This window comes from Heptranchias perlo, chromosome 2, assembly GCF_035084215.1.
Source record: "Heptranchias perlo isolate sHepPer1 chromosome 2, sHepPer1.hap1, whole genome shotgun sequence".
Lineage (NCBI taxonomy): Eukaryota > Metazoa > Chordata > Chondrichthyes > Hexanchiformes > Hexanchidae > Heptranchias > Heptranchias perlo.
The window spans coordinates 42,216,480-42,234,111 of NC_090326.1; the positions used below are offsets into that span (position 1 = coordinate 42,216,480).

The 17,632-nt window shown below is 42.7% G+C and overlaps 1 protein-coding gene across 3 annotated transcripts in view; it reads left to right on the forward strand.

Moving 5' to 3' along the window:
• nphp3 (nephronophthisis 3) overlaps positions 1-17,632 on the forward strand; it is an 83,607-nt gene that overhangs the window by 39,123 nt on the left and 26,852 nt on the right. For all 3 annotated transcript variants that reach the window (XM_068001799.1, XM_068001797.1, XM_068001798.1), the window contains exons 15-20: positions 3,471-3,573; positions 7,546-7,628; positions 8,466-8,604; positions 10,047-10,211; positions 11,072-11,172; positions 11,675-11,797. In XM_068001799.1, the coding sequence (XP_067857900.1) occupies positions 3,471-3,573; positions 7,546-7,628; positions 8,466-8,604; positions 10,047-10,211; positions 11,072-11,172; positions 11,675-11,797 (714 nt within the window). The remainder of the gene's footprint in view (positions 1-3,470; positions 3,574-7,545; positions 7,629-8,465; positions 8,605-10,046; positions 10,212-11,071; positions 11,173-11,674; positions 11,798-17,632) is intronic.

Sequence of the window (17,632 nt, forward strand, 5' to 3'; positions counted from 1 at the left end):
AGGTACGGTGCCCTTGGAAGGGGGACCGTTAACAATCTCGGCTGCCATGGGAGCCAGGATGGATAGCTGAGTGATCAGGAATGGAGTGGGGAGGGGATCAAAGGAGCAGGAGATAGGTCTGATTGAAGAGATGAATTTGGAAAGAGTGAGGGAGGAGATGGGGGAGAAACTGCAGAGTGATGCAAATCTGGATCACTCTCCCCAAAAGGCTGTGGTTGCTGGGTCAAATGAGATTTTCAAGACTGAGATTGATAGATTTTTGTTGGTAAGGGTACCGAGGGATATGGATCAAATGTGGGTAAATGGAGTTGCGATACAAATCAATCGTGATCTAATTGTGTGCAACAGACATGATGTTTTTTGCAAAGCAATGATGCATTTTGACAAAATTTATGTTGCATTAATGAGCATTGACAAATAAACAGAAAGAGGTTACCTTCCGTTTGTTAGTAAATTCTCTCCCTGTTTTCTGCCAGGAAGAAAGTTGGATTTTGGGGTGGAAAGGTGGGTTTTCCCAATTTTGACATACGTTTGAATCTTTCAGTCGAACAAAAGTTTCCACGTTGTCAAAATCTATCAATTTTGCCAATTGTTAGGGGGCAGGTCCAACTAAAGTTTGAGCCATTGGGATCTTCCACTGCTACTTTAGCCTTTCATCATGGACAAAACTTAGACTCTGACCTGATTTTAAAAATGAAGTCTGCAATGCAAAAAGGATTTCTATTTTTGTAATGCTGCCTTCATATCATATTCTATAACTTTTGTTTCTGTTGAACATACTTACATCAGTTAACCAATGCCTATGTTACCAAATGTTGACATTTTACAATGGAGTTATTGTCACCAAATGAGCAGGAGTAGACCATACGGCCCCTCGAGCCTGCTCCTCCATTCAATCAGATCATGGCTGATGATCTACCTCAACTTCACTTTCCCGCCCTATCCCCATATCTCTTGATTCCCTTCGTGTCCAAAAATGTATCAATCTCAGTCTTGAATATACTCAACGACTGAGCATCCACAGCCCTCTGGGGTAGAGAATTCCAAAGATTCACAACCCTCTGAGTGAAGAAATTTTTCCTCATCTCTGTCCTAAATGGCCAACCCCTTATCTTGAGACTATGACCCCTAGTTCTAAACTCTCCAGTCAGGGGAAACAGCCTCTTAGCATCTACCTTGTCAAGCCCTCTAAGAATTTTATACGATTCAATGAGATCACCTCTCATTCTTCAAAACTCCAAAGAATATAGGCCCATTCTACTCAATCTCTCCTCAGAGGACAACCCTCTCATCCCAGGAATCAATCTAGTGAACCTTCGTTGCACCGCCTCTAAGTCAAGTATATCCTTCCTTAGGTAAGGAGACCAAAACTGTACACAGTACTCCAGCCCCATATTACTAGGAAATGGTGTCCTTAAAAAAAAAAGCATCTGAAAATGTAATGGTATTGATAAATAATTTAAATATATTGGTAAAATCAAACAAGTTAGTACCTAAAGGAGGAGCCTAAGTTTCAGATGATTTCAGAGATTACTCAATGCCATTTGGTTGTACCTTCAATTGGAACTCAGGTGCAATGTTATATAAAATTAAATTGGAAACCCATTATAAGATGAAAAGCTGTTTTCCAAAGAACATTGAAAAGTTTTATGGTAAATTTTAAAAGTGACTATAAACCAACTAAACATCAAATGAGGTGGATTCACCACAGAAATCCTAACTTTAAAATGTATTCGCCTCAATAGTAAATCCTTGTATGTGGTATAATTTAAATATGAGCTGTAAATCTGATAGTAAAATGATCTTGGGATTAAATAAACAACATTGTAAGAGTCAGATTGCAATCAAGCTATCCACACTTAATTGTCTTAGGAGCTTTGGAAGGAATTTTCATTGGATATACCCTCCACAGAATCATTCTAAGGATAGAATGACACATCAGCCACAGTGTCACTAGTTGGTGCCCTAGCATACTTTCCAAGTTGGCCTTGAACTAAGTACACAGCGAGTGGTTGGGATCTGGAATGCACTGCCCGAGGGAGTGGTGGAGTCAGATTCAATCATGGCCTTCAAAAGGGAACTGGATAAGAACTTGAAACAAAAAAATATGCAGGGCTACGGGGACAGGGCGGAGGAGTGGGACTAGTGGAGTGGATTGCTTGTGCATAGAGCTGGCCCGGACTCGATGGGCCGAATGGCCTCCTTCCGTGCTGTAACCTTTCTAATCGAATGGCAGCTCGAGGGGCTGAATGACCTACTCCTGTTCCTATAATCCTCCTGGTCTATATGGTTCAGTTCCACTCTCAGCAATCTATTTACTAACTGAGCCATCAGAATTGTTTTTCACATTTAAAAAAAAATGTTTCCCCATAATTTTAATAAGGCCCCTTGAGAAGGGAATTTAAAGTAAGAACTCTTAGAAGCAGATGAGCTCCCAGCAAATATTTTTTACTGCCACGGATACGGTGGTTGAAGACCACAGGCCATTGCTGGGAGCCCTGCACTGAATCATTCAGAATATATAACTGAGCACTCCAATAAGTTTCTTAACTACAATTGGGAATTAGATCACTTGCAGCTATAGACAAGCTATCGCACATACAAAAACTATCAACATTTTGAAAGTATAATTAGCAGCTCCGAAAAGTTGCTAATTTTTCAGATCTCCTTGTACCTAACAAAGTAAATATCTGCACTTTGCCAAAAAGTCCATTAGTGAAAAATGTCTCCCCTTCACTGTTAACTCAAGTTCCTCCTTTGTCTGCATAGGTTGCTGACAGTGTGCCAAAAGATAAAATGACAGTATTTTCTGTGGATTTTTTTGCCTGAACCACCCAGAAGCATGAAGGGATCAGAAGGTTAAATAACACACGTCACCTTTTCCTCTTTCTGTTCCTGATTTGTTTAAGCAGAGACCAGTGATGGTCTCAAACAGTAACTTAAAATAAATGAAAATGACCAATTTTATGAATGAGCATTACTGCAGATAATGGGGCAGAAGCAAGAAATCGGATTGCTTTTAAATGAATTTGTATTCAGCTTTAAGCAGCGTCTATTTATATAACCATAAGTAAACTATTACATTTTTTGAGCTGGTAAGGGTGTAACACCTCCACTACATTGAAATCAGTGGTAACACCATAACCGTAATATCTGTTATTCTTACTTGTACTAGAGGTGACGCTGCAATCTTTCTCAGCCTGTTTTGTCTGCCTCTCCTGCTCACCATTGGTTTTGCTTGCCTCATTCTTCACCCACCTCGGCTTCAGAACTAACTGTGAGCCATGCCATGGGATGTTCGTCCGTCTGTCTGTCTGTCTGTCTATCTATCTGTATACACACACTAAAAGGTGATTTTAAAAATATATGGTGAGATAGAGTATTCATTTGATATTTGGTGCTTGTAGGCGAATCAGAAAAATCTTTTGTTTTTCGAAATTGGATCAATCTATTAATTTTTCTTTAAACAGGTTGTGGCCAACACTGCATCTTGATCCAATGAATCCAAAGGATGTTAAGGCTCTGATTGATGTGGAATGCTGCCATGCAGATGTGAAACTGACTAGAGAGCAGGTTTGTACTCCAGTGCCCCATTTAGCCAGTCAAAGCTTTGGCTGGTGTCCGAAATGCTGTTCCTTCCAGCCTGAAAAGTAAAGAAATAATAAATCTTAAACAAAATATCACTCCTGTTTTAAACATTTTTGTTTGCATAAACTGAAGTGTTTACAAATCATAGTTAGAATTTATGATCTGTAAAATATAAACTTTGATCACTTGGTAAATCTGCACAAATGATCTTTCATTTTAAAGTGGACAGAATGATGAAATGCATTCCCAATTAATTGAATTCATTCAGCAGCATTTAAAATTAATAGTCTTGAGCTGTGAGAGGCTAGTGGAGTGTGAAAGGCCAGGTCAGGGTAGTGTGGAGTTTAGCTTTGTAGTTGGGCAGGAATGTTTTTCGTCTATAATTAATACTTGAGAAGCTTAGTAAGTGCAGTTTGATTTTTGAGAGAATTTGGTGCTAGTGGGAATTCAGTCTAACGCCATCTACATTTTTAAAATTAGACACACTGTGTGTGCAATGTGATATGTGAGCCATCGTGGATCCTCAGTGTATTCAGCAGCAGCACGTTTGCACCTTGTTGGAAAATTTGAGTTTCTGGAGCAGAGGACCTCTGCTTGAAGAGCATTTGGCTAAACTTTGCCTCATCGGGGAGGGTAAGAACATACAAAAATGATAGGCAGGAAAAGACCAGCTGGTCCATCAAGCCTGCCCCACACTCGTGTTGGCGGAAGCATCGTGACTAGAGAATTCCTACCCCCACCCCCCAGCAGCCATGTAACCTACTGGGTGAGGCAAAAAACAGAAAAAAGAAATGTGGGCCAATAAGGGGAAAAAACCTCCTCTCTGACCCCCTCAGGCAATCAAAACTAGTCCAGGAGATCTTATTGACCACGTGTACGTTATCTGTTAGTCCACTTACCTTCTATATGATGCAATCTCTGCCCTAGCCAAGAACCGGTCCAGCTCCCTCTCGAAGGTATGCCAGGAGTCAGCCGACAAAGCATTCCGGAGTCTTACTATTCTCTGGGAAACGAAGAACCGCCTAATATCCAGTCTATTCCTACTTTTTCATGTCGCCTGGTCATCCCCCAATTTGTCAAACTGAAATAATCTATCAATAGACATGCAATCCAGCCCTTACATTATTTTATATACGTCTATCAGGTTGTCTCTAAGTCTATGCTGCTCTTAAGTAAATAGACCCAGCTCTTTAAGCCTATCTGAGTAACTAAGATAATTTAAGCTAGGAATCATTCTTGTAGCTCTCTGCTGAACCACTGAGGAGTTTCTGGATTGCACTCTCCAGGATGTGGTCACCCAAGCAGCAGTTCTGGACAGTTCACGTCACAGGGATCGTGTAGAAAGTGACAAGTGTGTGACCCATCTGTAGGGGCAGTAGAGGGAGACAGGACTCACCATGGATGGGAATCTCTGGGTTACTGAAACTGTCTAATTGATAGACAGGCCTTGATTTTCACGGTGCAGGTGGGAAGGGTGCCCGTGAGCCCGGTAGAGGGCAGCGCACCCGGCAAGGCCAGGGACATGGAGGCCCTACCAATTTAAATAAAACTCCCCAGGGGCTTGCCTGATACCTGGCCAGATTCACTACCGGCGGGTGAGGTTGGGAATTTGACCACAGGAAGCCGCAGCCGGGGACCAGTGGGCACAGTCCCTGACAGTCAGTACGAGGGGGAGTTCCAGGGCAATAGCCTCTGGCAATGGGGGAGGGCTTGGGGTTCCCCCACGGTGCGCGATGGGGTAGGCTGGGGATTCCCCTGCAGTGCGCGATTAGGGCGGGCAGGGGATTCCCTCGCGGTGTGCGGTCATGGAGGGCTGGGGATTCCCTCGTGGTGCACGATTGGGGGGAGGCCAGGGCTGGGGAGGCCCAAGGGCTCCTTGAGGTGCCTGCGGGGAGCACTTCTGCTCCTCCTGGCCTACAAAGAGTTCAAAGAGAAGGACGTTTTTGAAATTTGGGCCTCTTCTGGCCAGTTGGCTCCTCGCACCATGGTTCTGCTGCCGAGCAACAGACAATGTGGGAGTCCCCCTGGCTTGATGTTAATATTTACATCGCAGTGCTGATGACGTCATGGGGCCTTGAATAGGCCCCCGCCTGCTTTTAGCTTTTAGTGGGAGCCTCGTCGAGAGCTTGAATCACCGCCGATAATATTATGGCGGCCGGAAATGTGGTGGGTTGGAGGCAGGATTTCGATTTTCAGGATTTTAACCTCTCACCCAACTTTCTTGCCCTCCAAGGGAAGTGGGCGGGAGGGGGTGGTTAAAATCGAGGCCGTAGTGTTGGACAAGTATGAGGTGGACAGTGACAGTAACTGAGCATATGATGAAAATTAGGGCTAACAATCTATATTCGTTTATTAAAAAATTTATGTCTGCACACACTTGTCAACTTTTTTCAGTTAGAAATTCCTATTTTGATATTTATAATGGAAACAGCCTATGTAAGTTTTCATGCTATAAATACACATTACCCTCCGATGGAGGTGCTGAAGTGCCATTACTACCAGGAAGGTGTAATTATAGCGTGACAAATTTACGTAGACAGTTTCCCGTATAAATATGGACATATATATTTCCAATATAAATTCCTAAAAATAAGAACAGCATATGACTTTAAAATAGGGAATAAATTACACTTGAGGGTCCTGGTCCAGTTATCCCCCAGCCTTTAACACTGCTTCACCTGGAGACTACACTTGGTCTTGATTCCTCAGGTGCTGTGCCATGGGAGATCAACTAGACTAAAGAAAGGATGAAGAATTTAGAAAGTGCTATGGGGAGGTGAAAAGTAGGATTACAAGCGTTAAAAGGGAATATATTTAAAATAGATATCTTCCCCCTTATTTTTTGTGTGTTGAGCTTTGAGCCTCTCTCATCTTTCCTCATAGCTTATCTCCACTTGGGATCAATTTTTTTCCTCTTCTCTGTACCTTTTCCAGTCCCTATATGTCCATTTTGTGGTGTGATCAGAATTGAACACCATACTCCAGATATGACCTGGCAATGCATTGCAACCCAATCCTTGCCTTCCTTGTCGGCCTCTTCCTTTATTGGCACTTCTCCAACATGCTTTTTATACACCTCCAGTTAGGCCCTGTGTCTCTCCTACTGACTTCAATCCCTGTGAGCACATGAATCCGACTCTCCAATTCCACTGTGTTGTTCTTCAGCTCCATGTTAAATCAACAATTTTCACAATATTAGGCCTGTCTGAACTGCTTACCTCTGACTATTGGAAACTTGTGGCACTACCCCGACCATGGCTCTCATTTCACCTTCCACATCTTTATGCAACGAAGGCCCTGATCTCAAACTATTGATAAACTACTCTCAACTTCAACATATCCTTTATGCATCTTGGTACATCTTTTAGTTAATTTAAAACATTTTTTTTTCTTGACTCCTTACTTTCTCCACTTCACTCCATGTTCCTGCCTAGCTGCATTCCCAAACTACTCGCACTCCAACGAACCCACACCATTTTGCCCACTAACATTAAACTGCTGCTCAGAATTCCAACTCTGGAGAGTTAATTAAATGGATAATTTTACAGTCAAAATAGTTTGAAACCTATGTTTTTATTAGAAATGTTTGCTTGAAAGTCCCCAATTGCTCAGCAAGTTTATCCAGAGAGTATCAGAGTCATAAGGACCAGGAGGACCCAGGTTTGGACCCTGGTCTTGGTAGAGCTGGCTGCTGTCAGTCAGAGTGGCACTATGGACACTGCTCAAAGTTGCAATTGTGTTTGTGGGGGCATTAATTGAGGACACAATTGGACTCAGTGAGATGCCTGTTATGCTCAAGCAGCCTAATGACAGTTGTTGAATAGTAGCACTTGGGTGATGTAGCCAAGGATAACTGGCCACTGTGGAACCACACCTTTAGAGAGATGAGGATAAAATTGGTGAGGAAAAGAAATGTTTGCTTACTTGTTTTGTTTCAATGTCATTAATGAATTGTAGGAGAAGAAGCTGGAAAAACATTGTAGATCTGCGACTACATGCAATGCACTATATGTTACGCTTCTGGCCAAAATGATCACAAGGTGAGAGGCATTAATTTACATGTTTACATCGTGTGTGTATTTTTTGTTTATAGATAAACACATATTGTACAAAGTGCTTTCAAATTTTATTAATTGTTCTTGCATAAGTGGGAAATTCTACAGCAACCAAATTTAAGTTGAGACAAATACAGGCAGCTGCATAGGTACAGTACTTAGTCTAGGGCTCTCAGTTTTAATCTTAGTCATGTCTGCCTTGTAACTCTTCAACTTGAGCTTTGCTCGCTCGATGTAGATGCAGTATGGACATTATATAATTCATCAACTGTTACATTTTGAAGTGTATGCTTTATTTCTTTCCCCCTCAATGTTTTGCTTTTAAGTGGCAATCTCTACTTCACACTGTCATACTCCTTCATTGCTCAACTGCTACAACTACTGGGCCCAAATACAAATTTAGTATGAAGTATTGAAGTAATCTGTAATGAAATTCTTTAATGTTCAAGAATGTAATGATGTATACAGATGCACTATATCAGAGGTCATAATATATCATCACTCTCTGTGATGTACACTTTGTGTGGCTCCCAAAGATGGTGTTGTAAAAGAGAATGTATAGAATCATAGAAGTTTACAACATGGAAACAGGCCCTTCGGCCCAACATGTCCATGTCGCCCAGTTTATACCACTAAGCTAGTCCCAATTGCCTGCACTTGGCCCATATCCCTCTATACCCATCTTACCCATGTAACTGTCCAAATGCTTTTTAAAAGACAAAATTGTACCCGCTGAATGTGCTGCATTTGCTGTAAATTCAGGAAAAGCTCAACATTTTTAAATGCTGAAATAGTACTGATACTGGGCTTATCTTTGTTTAGGATCGAAGGCCTGGGAGACATGGATGATATTCTCCAACAATGTTTTCAGTGTCAGGATACAGTGTCTTTATACAGGTTTGTGCTACAATCTGTACAACAATCTCTGCCTACTGATGGGGACAGACAGCTGATGAGAGAGGTGAGGAATTTATAGGAATTTTTAGCAATAGTCAGCATATTAATTTTAATTCAGAGAACAGAATACATATATTGTAAAATTACAGTTTTGTATGATACTTGCAGGAGAATATATTGCCCCATTAGGGTTACCTGTATGATTGTGCGTATTTGGGCACAACTTGCTTTTGGGATTGGAATAATTTGTTGATGCTTATGGAGTTTGACTGGGTCAGGGAATATTTAAGGACCTGCCTACATAAATAGGGATCTTGTAAAGTTGGATCGTTGCAAGCTAACGAGTCAGTTACACAAGGAAAGTACAAGATTTCTTGGTATTAAATTAGAATGTAAAAAATAATACATTGGAACAAAATAAATATCTGAATAAAATAGTAACTTTTTCTTGAATTTATGGAGCTCTGTAATAACTTCAATAGTGCTGGGTATAGTTTAACAACTGTGTAATCCTCATTTCAAGTATTTCAACAGAACAATAACTGCAACGTGTAAGAAGCAATGACACAGGCAATCAATAAATATTTATTTGAAATCTACAGTGGAACACAGCAGCTGCCTTTTGACATACAGTTTGTTTCAGATGGAATAGGGTGACTGTCTACTGTCACAATTTCAGAGTCAGCATCCAAAAGAACATGAAGAAGATCAATGCAAAAGAATGAAATGTAATTCCAAAATAAATGATTTATGTCTTAGAGTCTGTGACTGTGCAAGATAATGGGAAGCTTCCCAGGATACAAGAAGTAACTAGTTGGCTGTGAAGCACCTTGTGATGCCCTAATGTAAGCCCATAAGCCTTATGGGTAAATTTGGAATTTCTATATTTTCATGGAGCCTTTACGTGCAAGTTTTGCTGACTCCACTGATTTTATCAGTTATGCCATTTTAAGCTGACAATTTAGCTGCTTGAGAAGTGCAAAAAGAACATTATTACAGCTGTACCATAAATGGCTGGTTTCTTTTGTTCCTGCTTAATGGATTTGGATTTTTAAAAAAATCTTGTCCACATCAAAATCATCCACATCCGCTTTCTGATTTAAGATTGCCAAAATTCCTGAAATTTGGGAAATTAAGCCTGCATTCTTAAAAAGAGGAAAATATATTGTTAAATTCACAAATGTCTCAGGAGAAGAAAAAGTGTGGATCTGATATTTTGTAGGCACGTTTTTTATTCCCGTTGTTCAATTTTCTCCTCCCCACTCAAATGTGTACGTTAAAAAAAGACAGTGCTATATACAATATCACTTATTTTGTTTAGAAAAACACAGACCAGAACTCATGATTGTTCTCTCACGCATACAAGGAATGTGGGTGTTTTGCATGCATTTAAGAGCAATTTTGAGTGGGTGAGGTTCTTATTTAAGTTTTTCTTAATAAATATATTTGAATTATATTAAACCAAATGGATGTTTTTAAACCAAATTGTTTAACATTCCTTTTCAGATTCTGTGTCTAGTCTACGTTAGTCACAATGGTGTGAGTGAAGGTGAACTGTTGGAGATTTGCCCAGAACTTTGCTGGCCTGTGTTAGCCTCTCTTCTTCATAGCTTGCAGTGCACATGTGTGATAACATACAGCTGTGGACTGTTGAAGTTTCAGCACCTTCAGGTAAGAATAGTTGCTTTCAGATTGCATTCTCCAACTACCCTTTTCTTAGAAGATTATGGTATGCAAATACTTAGCTATAGTATTTTCATGGTTGTGTACAACACTGACAGTGCTGAATATACATTTTATAATTATGAAAGCATTAAGCTCGAAAACAACTCCTGGGTTTCTAGTCACTCCCATATCATATGACCGATTTAATAACAGGTGATTAACTGAGAAATAAACACAGCTGTTTGTAGTAAAAGAAACAAGACATCAGCACCTGGAATAACCCTTTTGTTAGAAAAGAAAGGAAGAACTTGCATTTACGTAGCGCTTTTCACAACCATAGGATGTCCTAAAGCGGTTCACAGCCAATTAAATCATTGTTGTAATGTAGGAAAACGCGGCAGCCAATTTGCACACAGCAAGGTCCCATAAACAGCAATGAGATCAATGACCAATTAAATTATTTGGTTGAGGGATAAATGTTGGTCAGAGCACTAGGAGAACTCCTCTGCTCTTCTTTGAATAGTGCTATGGGACATTTTACGTTCATCTGAGACAGCAGACAGGACCTCAATTTAACATCTCATCCAAAAAATGGCACCTCCAACAGTACAATACTGTACTGGAGTGTCAACCAGGATTATGTGCTCAAGTCTCTGGAGTGTTTGAACCCATGACCTGGCTCAGAGACAAGAGTGCTACCACTGAGCCAATGCTGACACCAAAGTGGCTCTTTTCCCTATGTGGTCACCTTGTTGTTTGAGGCTTATTCCTCCTGCACTCCATGTCTGTCACTTTAATAACGTAATTGTAGGTAAAGTTCATTACCGTTAGTGTTTAAAGTTCACGATCTTGTGATTTGTTTGAAGGCTTGGGAAGCAGTGAGATTGCAATATATGGAGAAAGAAGAAAAGGATACTATCGCAGTGTACAGAGAAAAACTTGTGCAATATTTTTCACAGCAAATGAGGTATTTCTAGTAACTCAGCTCATTGTTTGTTTATTTAAAGTTCCTCCTTTTCCATCAAAAAAAATCCTTCTCTCCTATCCTTTGGTCCTCCTAATCGAGAGGAATGGAAGACGATTTGGTTCCATGCCTTAAAAAATGTTCCTTAGTAAGCAGTTGCTAGAAGGTTAACACATAGTTACTTGCTGTCACCTTGCAGAGAAACATCACTTATCTCACCACAACCTGCAATACCACAGTCAGATTGCAACCCCACCACATGTGGAACCACGGATATGAAACCCTTACCATTGTGCACTAAACTGCAGAGATATTAATATTTTTTTTATTCGTTCATGGGATGTGGACGTCGCTGGCGAGGCCGGCATTATAAATGATTTGATAAAAGTTTGTAACGGAATGGATTTGTAAACCAGTTAATTAGTTGTTTGTTTGATGTCTAAGATACATTATTCTTTTTGATTGTATGGCACTTGTCATTCATGACTAATCTGTGGTTTTTCAGTCAGGGCAGAGTAACCTGGCGTGATGCAGATGAACTTCCCTGGCTCTTCCAGCAGCAGGGAGACAAACAGAAGCTGCACAACTGCCTATTGAACCTCTTTGTCTCTCAGAACTTGTATAAGAGGTAGGAAACTGGACTACATTGAGTTACATTGAAACTACAGCACAGAAACAGGCCATTCGGCCCAACTGGTCTATGCCGGCGTTTATGCTGCACACAAGCCTCCTCCCTCCCTACTTCATCTAACCCTATCAGGATATGCTTCTATTCCTTTCTCCCTCATGTGCTTAACGTGCTTCCCCTTAATTGCATTTACGCTATTTTTTCTTTATTCGTTCATGGGATGTGGGCGTTGCTGGCAAGGCCGGCATTTATTGCCCATCCCTAATTGACCTTAAGAAGGTGGTGGTGAACCGCTGCAGTCCGTGTGGTGAAGGTTCTCCCACAGTGCTGTTAGGAAGGGAGTTCCAGGATTTTGACCCAGCGACGATGAAGGAACGGCGATATATTTCCAAGTCGGGATGGTGTGTGACTTGGAGGGGAACGTGCAGGTGGTGTTGTTCCCATGTGCCTGCTGCTCTTGTCCTTCTAGATGGCAGAGGTCGCAGGTTGGGGAGGTGCTGTCGAAGAAGCCTTGTTGAGTTGCTGCCGTGCATCCTGTGGATGGTACACACTGCAGCCACTGTGCGTCGATGATGAAGGGAGTGAATGTTTAGGGTGGTGGATGGGGTGCCAATCAAGCGGGCTGCTTTGTCCTGGATGGTGTTGAGCTTCTTGAGTGTTGTTGGAGCTGCACTCATCCAGGCAAGTTGAGAGTATTCCATCACACTGCTGACTTGTGCCTTGTAGATGGTGGAAAGGCTTTGGGGAGTCAGGAGGTAAGTCACTTGCTACAGAATACCCAGCCTCTGACCTGCTCTTGTAGCCACAGTATTTATATGGCTGGTCCAGTTAAGTTTCTGGTCAATGGTGACCCCCAGGATGTTGATGGTGGGGGATTCGGCGATGGTAATGCCATTGAATGTCAAGGGGAGGTGGTTAGACTCTCTTGTTGGAGATGGTTATTGCCTGGCACTTGTTTGGCGCGAATGTTACTTGCCACTTATGAGTCCAAGCCTGGATGTTGTCCAGGTCTTGCTGCATGCGGGCTCGGACTGCTTCATTATTTGAGGGGTTGCGAATGGAACTGAACACTCTGCAATCATCAGCGAACATCCCCATTTCTGACCTTATGATGGAGGGACAGTCATTGATGAAGCAGCTGAAGATGGTTGGGCCGAGGACACTGCCCTGAGGAACTCCTGCAGCAATGCCCTGGGGCTGAGATGATTGGCCTCCAACAACCACTACCATCTTCCTTTGTGCTAGGTATGACTCCAACCACTGGAGGGTTTTCCCCCTGATTCCCATTGACTTCAATTTTACGAGGGCTCCTTGGTGCCACACTCGGTCAAATGCTGCCTTGATGTCAAGGGCAGTCACTCTCACCTCACTTCTGGAGTTCAGCTGTTTTGTCCATGTTTGGACCAAGGCTGTAATGAGGTCTGGAGCTGAGTGGTCCTGGCGGAACCCAAACTGAGCATCGGTGAGCAGGTTATTGGTGAGTAAGTGCCGCTTGATAGCACTGTCGACGACACCTTCCATCACTTTGCTGATGATTGAGAGTAGACTGATGGGGCGGTAATTGGCCGGATTGGATTTGTCCTGCTTTTTGTGGACAGGACATACCTGGGCAATTTTCCACATTGGTAGATGCCAGTGTTATAGCTGTACTCGAACAGTTTGGCTAGAGGCGCGGCTAGTTCTGGAGCACAAGCCTTCAGCATTACAGCCGGGATGTTGTCGGGGCCCATAGCCTTTGCTGTATCCAGTGCACTAGCCGTTACTTGATATCACGTGGAGTGAATCGAATTGGCGGAAGACTGCCTTCTGTGATGGTGAGGCTATCGGGAGGAGGCCGAGATGGATCATCCACTCGGCACTTCTGGCTGAAGATGGTTGCAAACACTTCAGCCTTGTCTTTTGCACTCACATGCTGGACTCTGCCATCATTGCGGATGGGGATGTTTACAGAGCCTCCTCCTCCTGTTAGTTGTTTAATTGTTCACGACCATTCACAACTGGATGTGGCAGGACTGCAGAGCTTTGATCTGATCCGTTGATTGCTGAATCGTTTAGCTTTGTCTATAGCATGTTGCTTCTGCTGTTTAGCATGCATGTAGTCCTGAGTTGTAGCTTCACCAGGTTGGCACCTCTTTTTTAATTCGTTCACGGGATCTGGGCGTCGCTGGCGAGGCCAACATTTATTGCCCATCCCTAATTGCCCTCGAGAAGGTGGTGGTGAGCCGCCTTCTTGAACCGCTGCAGTCCGTGTGGTGACGGTTCTCCCACAGTGCTGTTAGGAAGGGAGTTCCAGGATTTTGACCCAGCGACAATGAAGGAACGGCGATATATTTCCAAGTCGGGATGGTGTGTGACTTGGAGGGGAACGTGCAGGTGGTGTTGTTCCCATGTGCCTGCTGCTCTTGTCCTTCTAGGTGGTAGAGGTCGCGGGTTTGGGAGGTGCTGTCGAAGAAGCCTTGGCAAGTTGCTGCAGTGCATCCTGTGGATGGTACACACTGCAGCCACAGTGGAGGGAGTGAATGTTTATGGTGGTGGATGGGGTGCCAATCAAGCGGGCTGCTTTATCTTGGATGGTGTCGAGCTTCTTGAGCGTTGTTGGAGCTGCACTCATCCAAGCAAGTGGAGAGTATTCCATCACACTCCTGACTTTTGCCTTGTAGATGGTGGAAAGGCTTTGGGGAGTCAGGAGTGAGTCACTCGCCGCAGAATACCCAGCCTCTGACCTGCTCTCGTAGTCAAAGTATTTATTTGGCTGGTCCCGTTAAGTTTCTGGTCGATGGTGACCCCCAGGATGTTGGTGGGGGATTCGGCGATGGTAATGCCGTTGAATGTCAAGAGGAGGTGGTTATCTCTCTTGTTGGAGATGGTCATTGCCTGGCACTTATCTGGCGCGAATGTTACTTGCCACTTATGAGCCCAAGCCTGGATGTTGTCCAGGTCTTGCTGCATGCAGGCTTGGACTGCATCATTATTTGAGGGGTTGCGAATGGAACTGAACACTGTGCAATCATCAGGGAACATCCCCATTTCTGACCTTATGATGGAGGGAAGGTCATTGATGAAGCAGCTGAAGATGGTTGGGCCGAGGACACTGCCCTGAGGAACTCCTGCAGCAATGTCCTGGGGCTGAGATGATTGGCCTCCAACAACCACTACCATCTTCCGTTTAGCTAGGTATGACTCCAGCCACTGGAGAGTTTTCCCCCTGATTCCCATTGACTTCAATTTTACGAGGGCTCCTTGGTGCCACACTCGGTCAAATGCTGCCTTGATGTCAAGGGCAGTCACTCTCACCTCACCTCACCTTCCCTTTTAGGTATGCCTCGTGCTGCTCCTGGCATGCTCTTCTACACTCCTCATTGAACCAGGGTTGATCACCTGGCTTGTTGATAACGGTAGAGTGAAGAATATGCCGGTCCATGAGGTTACAGATTGTGCTGGAATACAATTCTGCGGCTGCTGATGGCCCACAGCACCTCATGGATGCCCAATTTTGAGCTGCTAGATCTGTTCTGAATCTGTCCCATCTCGGACGGTGATAGTGCCACACAACACGTTGGATGGTGTCCCCAGTGCGAAGACGGGACTTTGTCTCCACGAGGGCTGTGTGGTGATCACTCCGACCAATACTGTCACAGACAGATGCATCTGTGACAGGTAGATTGGTGAGGACGAGGTCAAGTAGGTTTCTCCCTCGTGTTGGTTTGCTCAGCACCTGCCGCAGGCCCAGTCTGGCAGCTATGCCCTTCAGGACTCGGCCAGTAGTGGTGCTACCGAGCCACTCCTGGTGATGGACATTGAAGTCCCCCACCCAGAGTACATTCTGTGCCTTTGTTACCCTCAGTTCTGATATCATCCTTGTGAATCTTTTTTGCACCCTCTCCAATGTTGCTAAATCTTTTCTATAATATAGAGACCAGAGCTGTGCTCCAAGTGTGGTCTAACCTAGGTTCCATACAAGTTTAACATAACTTCTTTGCTTTTCAATTCTATCCCTCTAGAAATGAACCTGAGTGCTTGATTTGCCATTTTTATGGCCTTATTAACCTGCGTCACTACTTTTAGTGATTTGTGTGTCTGTACCCTCAGACCCCTTTGCTCCTCTATTCCATTTAGATTCTTATTATCCAAGCAGTATGTGGCCTCCTTATTCTTCCTACCAAAATGCACCACCTCACACTTATCTATATTAAAATTCATTTGCCAATTACACACCCATTCTGCAAGTTTATTAAAGTCCTCTTGCAATTTGACCCGTTCTTCCTTTGTATTAACTACACCCTCCAATTTGGTGTTATCCGCAAATTTTGAAATTGTACTTCTGAATCCAAATCGTTCATGTAAATTGTGAACAACAGTGGTCCCAGCACGGATCCCTGTGGAATACCACTTCCCACCTTTTGCCAGTCTGAGTAGCTGCCCTTAACCCTTTCTCTCTGTTTTCTGATTTGTAGCCAACTTACTATCCATTCTGCAACTCATCCTCTGACTCCACATGCTCTGACCTTAGTCATGAGTCTACAATGCAGTACCTTATCAAAGGCCTTTTGAAACTCCAAATATATTACATCTACGAGTTACCCTTGTCTACTCTTTCTGTTACTACTTCAAATAATTCAATAAGTTTGGCCAAGCATGACTTTCCCTTCTGAAATCTGTGTTGACTGTTTATTATATTTCCATTCTCTGGATGTCTTTCTATTACATCTTTGAGTAAAGATTCCATTATCTTTCCTATCACCAATGTTAAGCTAACTGGTCTATAGTTTCGTGGACTTTTTGTATCCCTGTTTTAAATATAGGAATAACATGAGCTATCTGCCAGTCCTCTGGCACTGTTCCCTTTTCTAGTGAATTTTTATATCAATGTACCAGTGCCTCTGCTATCTCCTCCCTAACTTAATATTCATGGATGCAATCCATCTTGACCAGAGATCTTATCCTCACTAAGTTTGATTAGTTTCAGTTATCTTCCCCCCACCCCCACCTTTCTATCTTAAATGTTTTAATATCTTTTTTGATCTCTTCTTCTAATGTTCTTCCCACCTTGTTAGTCTCCCTGGTAAATACGGAGGCAAAATAACTATTCAATATTTCTGCCATTTCGCTGTTGTCATCTGTGAGCTTATTCTGTGCATCCCTTAGCGGCCCTATCCCAATCCTGATTTTTCTTTTTGTTATTTGTGTCTGTGGAATACTTTACCACTTCTTTTTCTCTTCCTTGATAATTTAATCTTGTCGTTCGTCTTTGCTTTCCTAATTGTTTTTTTGACTTCTTTCCTGACCTTGCCATATTCCCTTTTGTTATCATCTCCTTTATTGTCCATGTACTTAGTGTATGCCTTTTTCTTTAGTTTCAGTTTTACCCTTATCTCTTTATTCATCCATGGTGTTTCATTATTGGCTTGTTTATTCATGCTTTTTAGAGGAATATATTTCTTCTAAACTCTCTTGATCACCGTTTAAATATTTCCCACTGCTGTTCTATCTCTTTGTCTGTCAAACTTTTTTTTCCAGTTTACCGTCCCTAGTTATAGTCTCATCTCCCTCAAAATTAGCTTTTTTCCAATCTATTACTTTGGTCTTTGTCTTACATAGAAAATAGGAGCACAAGAGTAGGCTCCGCCATTCAAAATAGCATGGCTGATCGTCTAACTCAGTACCCTGTTCCTGCTTTTTCCCCATATCCCTTGATCCCTTTAGCATTAAGAAATATATCACCTTCTTGAATACATCTAATGACTTGGCCTCCACTGCCTTCTGTGGTAGAGAATTCCACAGGTTCACCACCCTCTGAGTGAAGAAATTTCTCCTCATCTCGGTTCTAAATGGCAT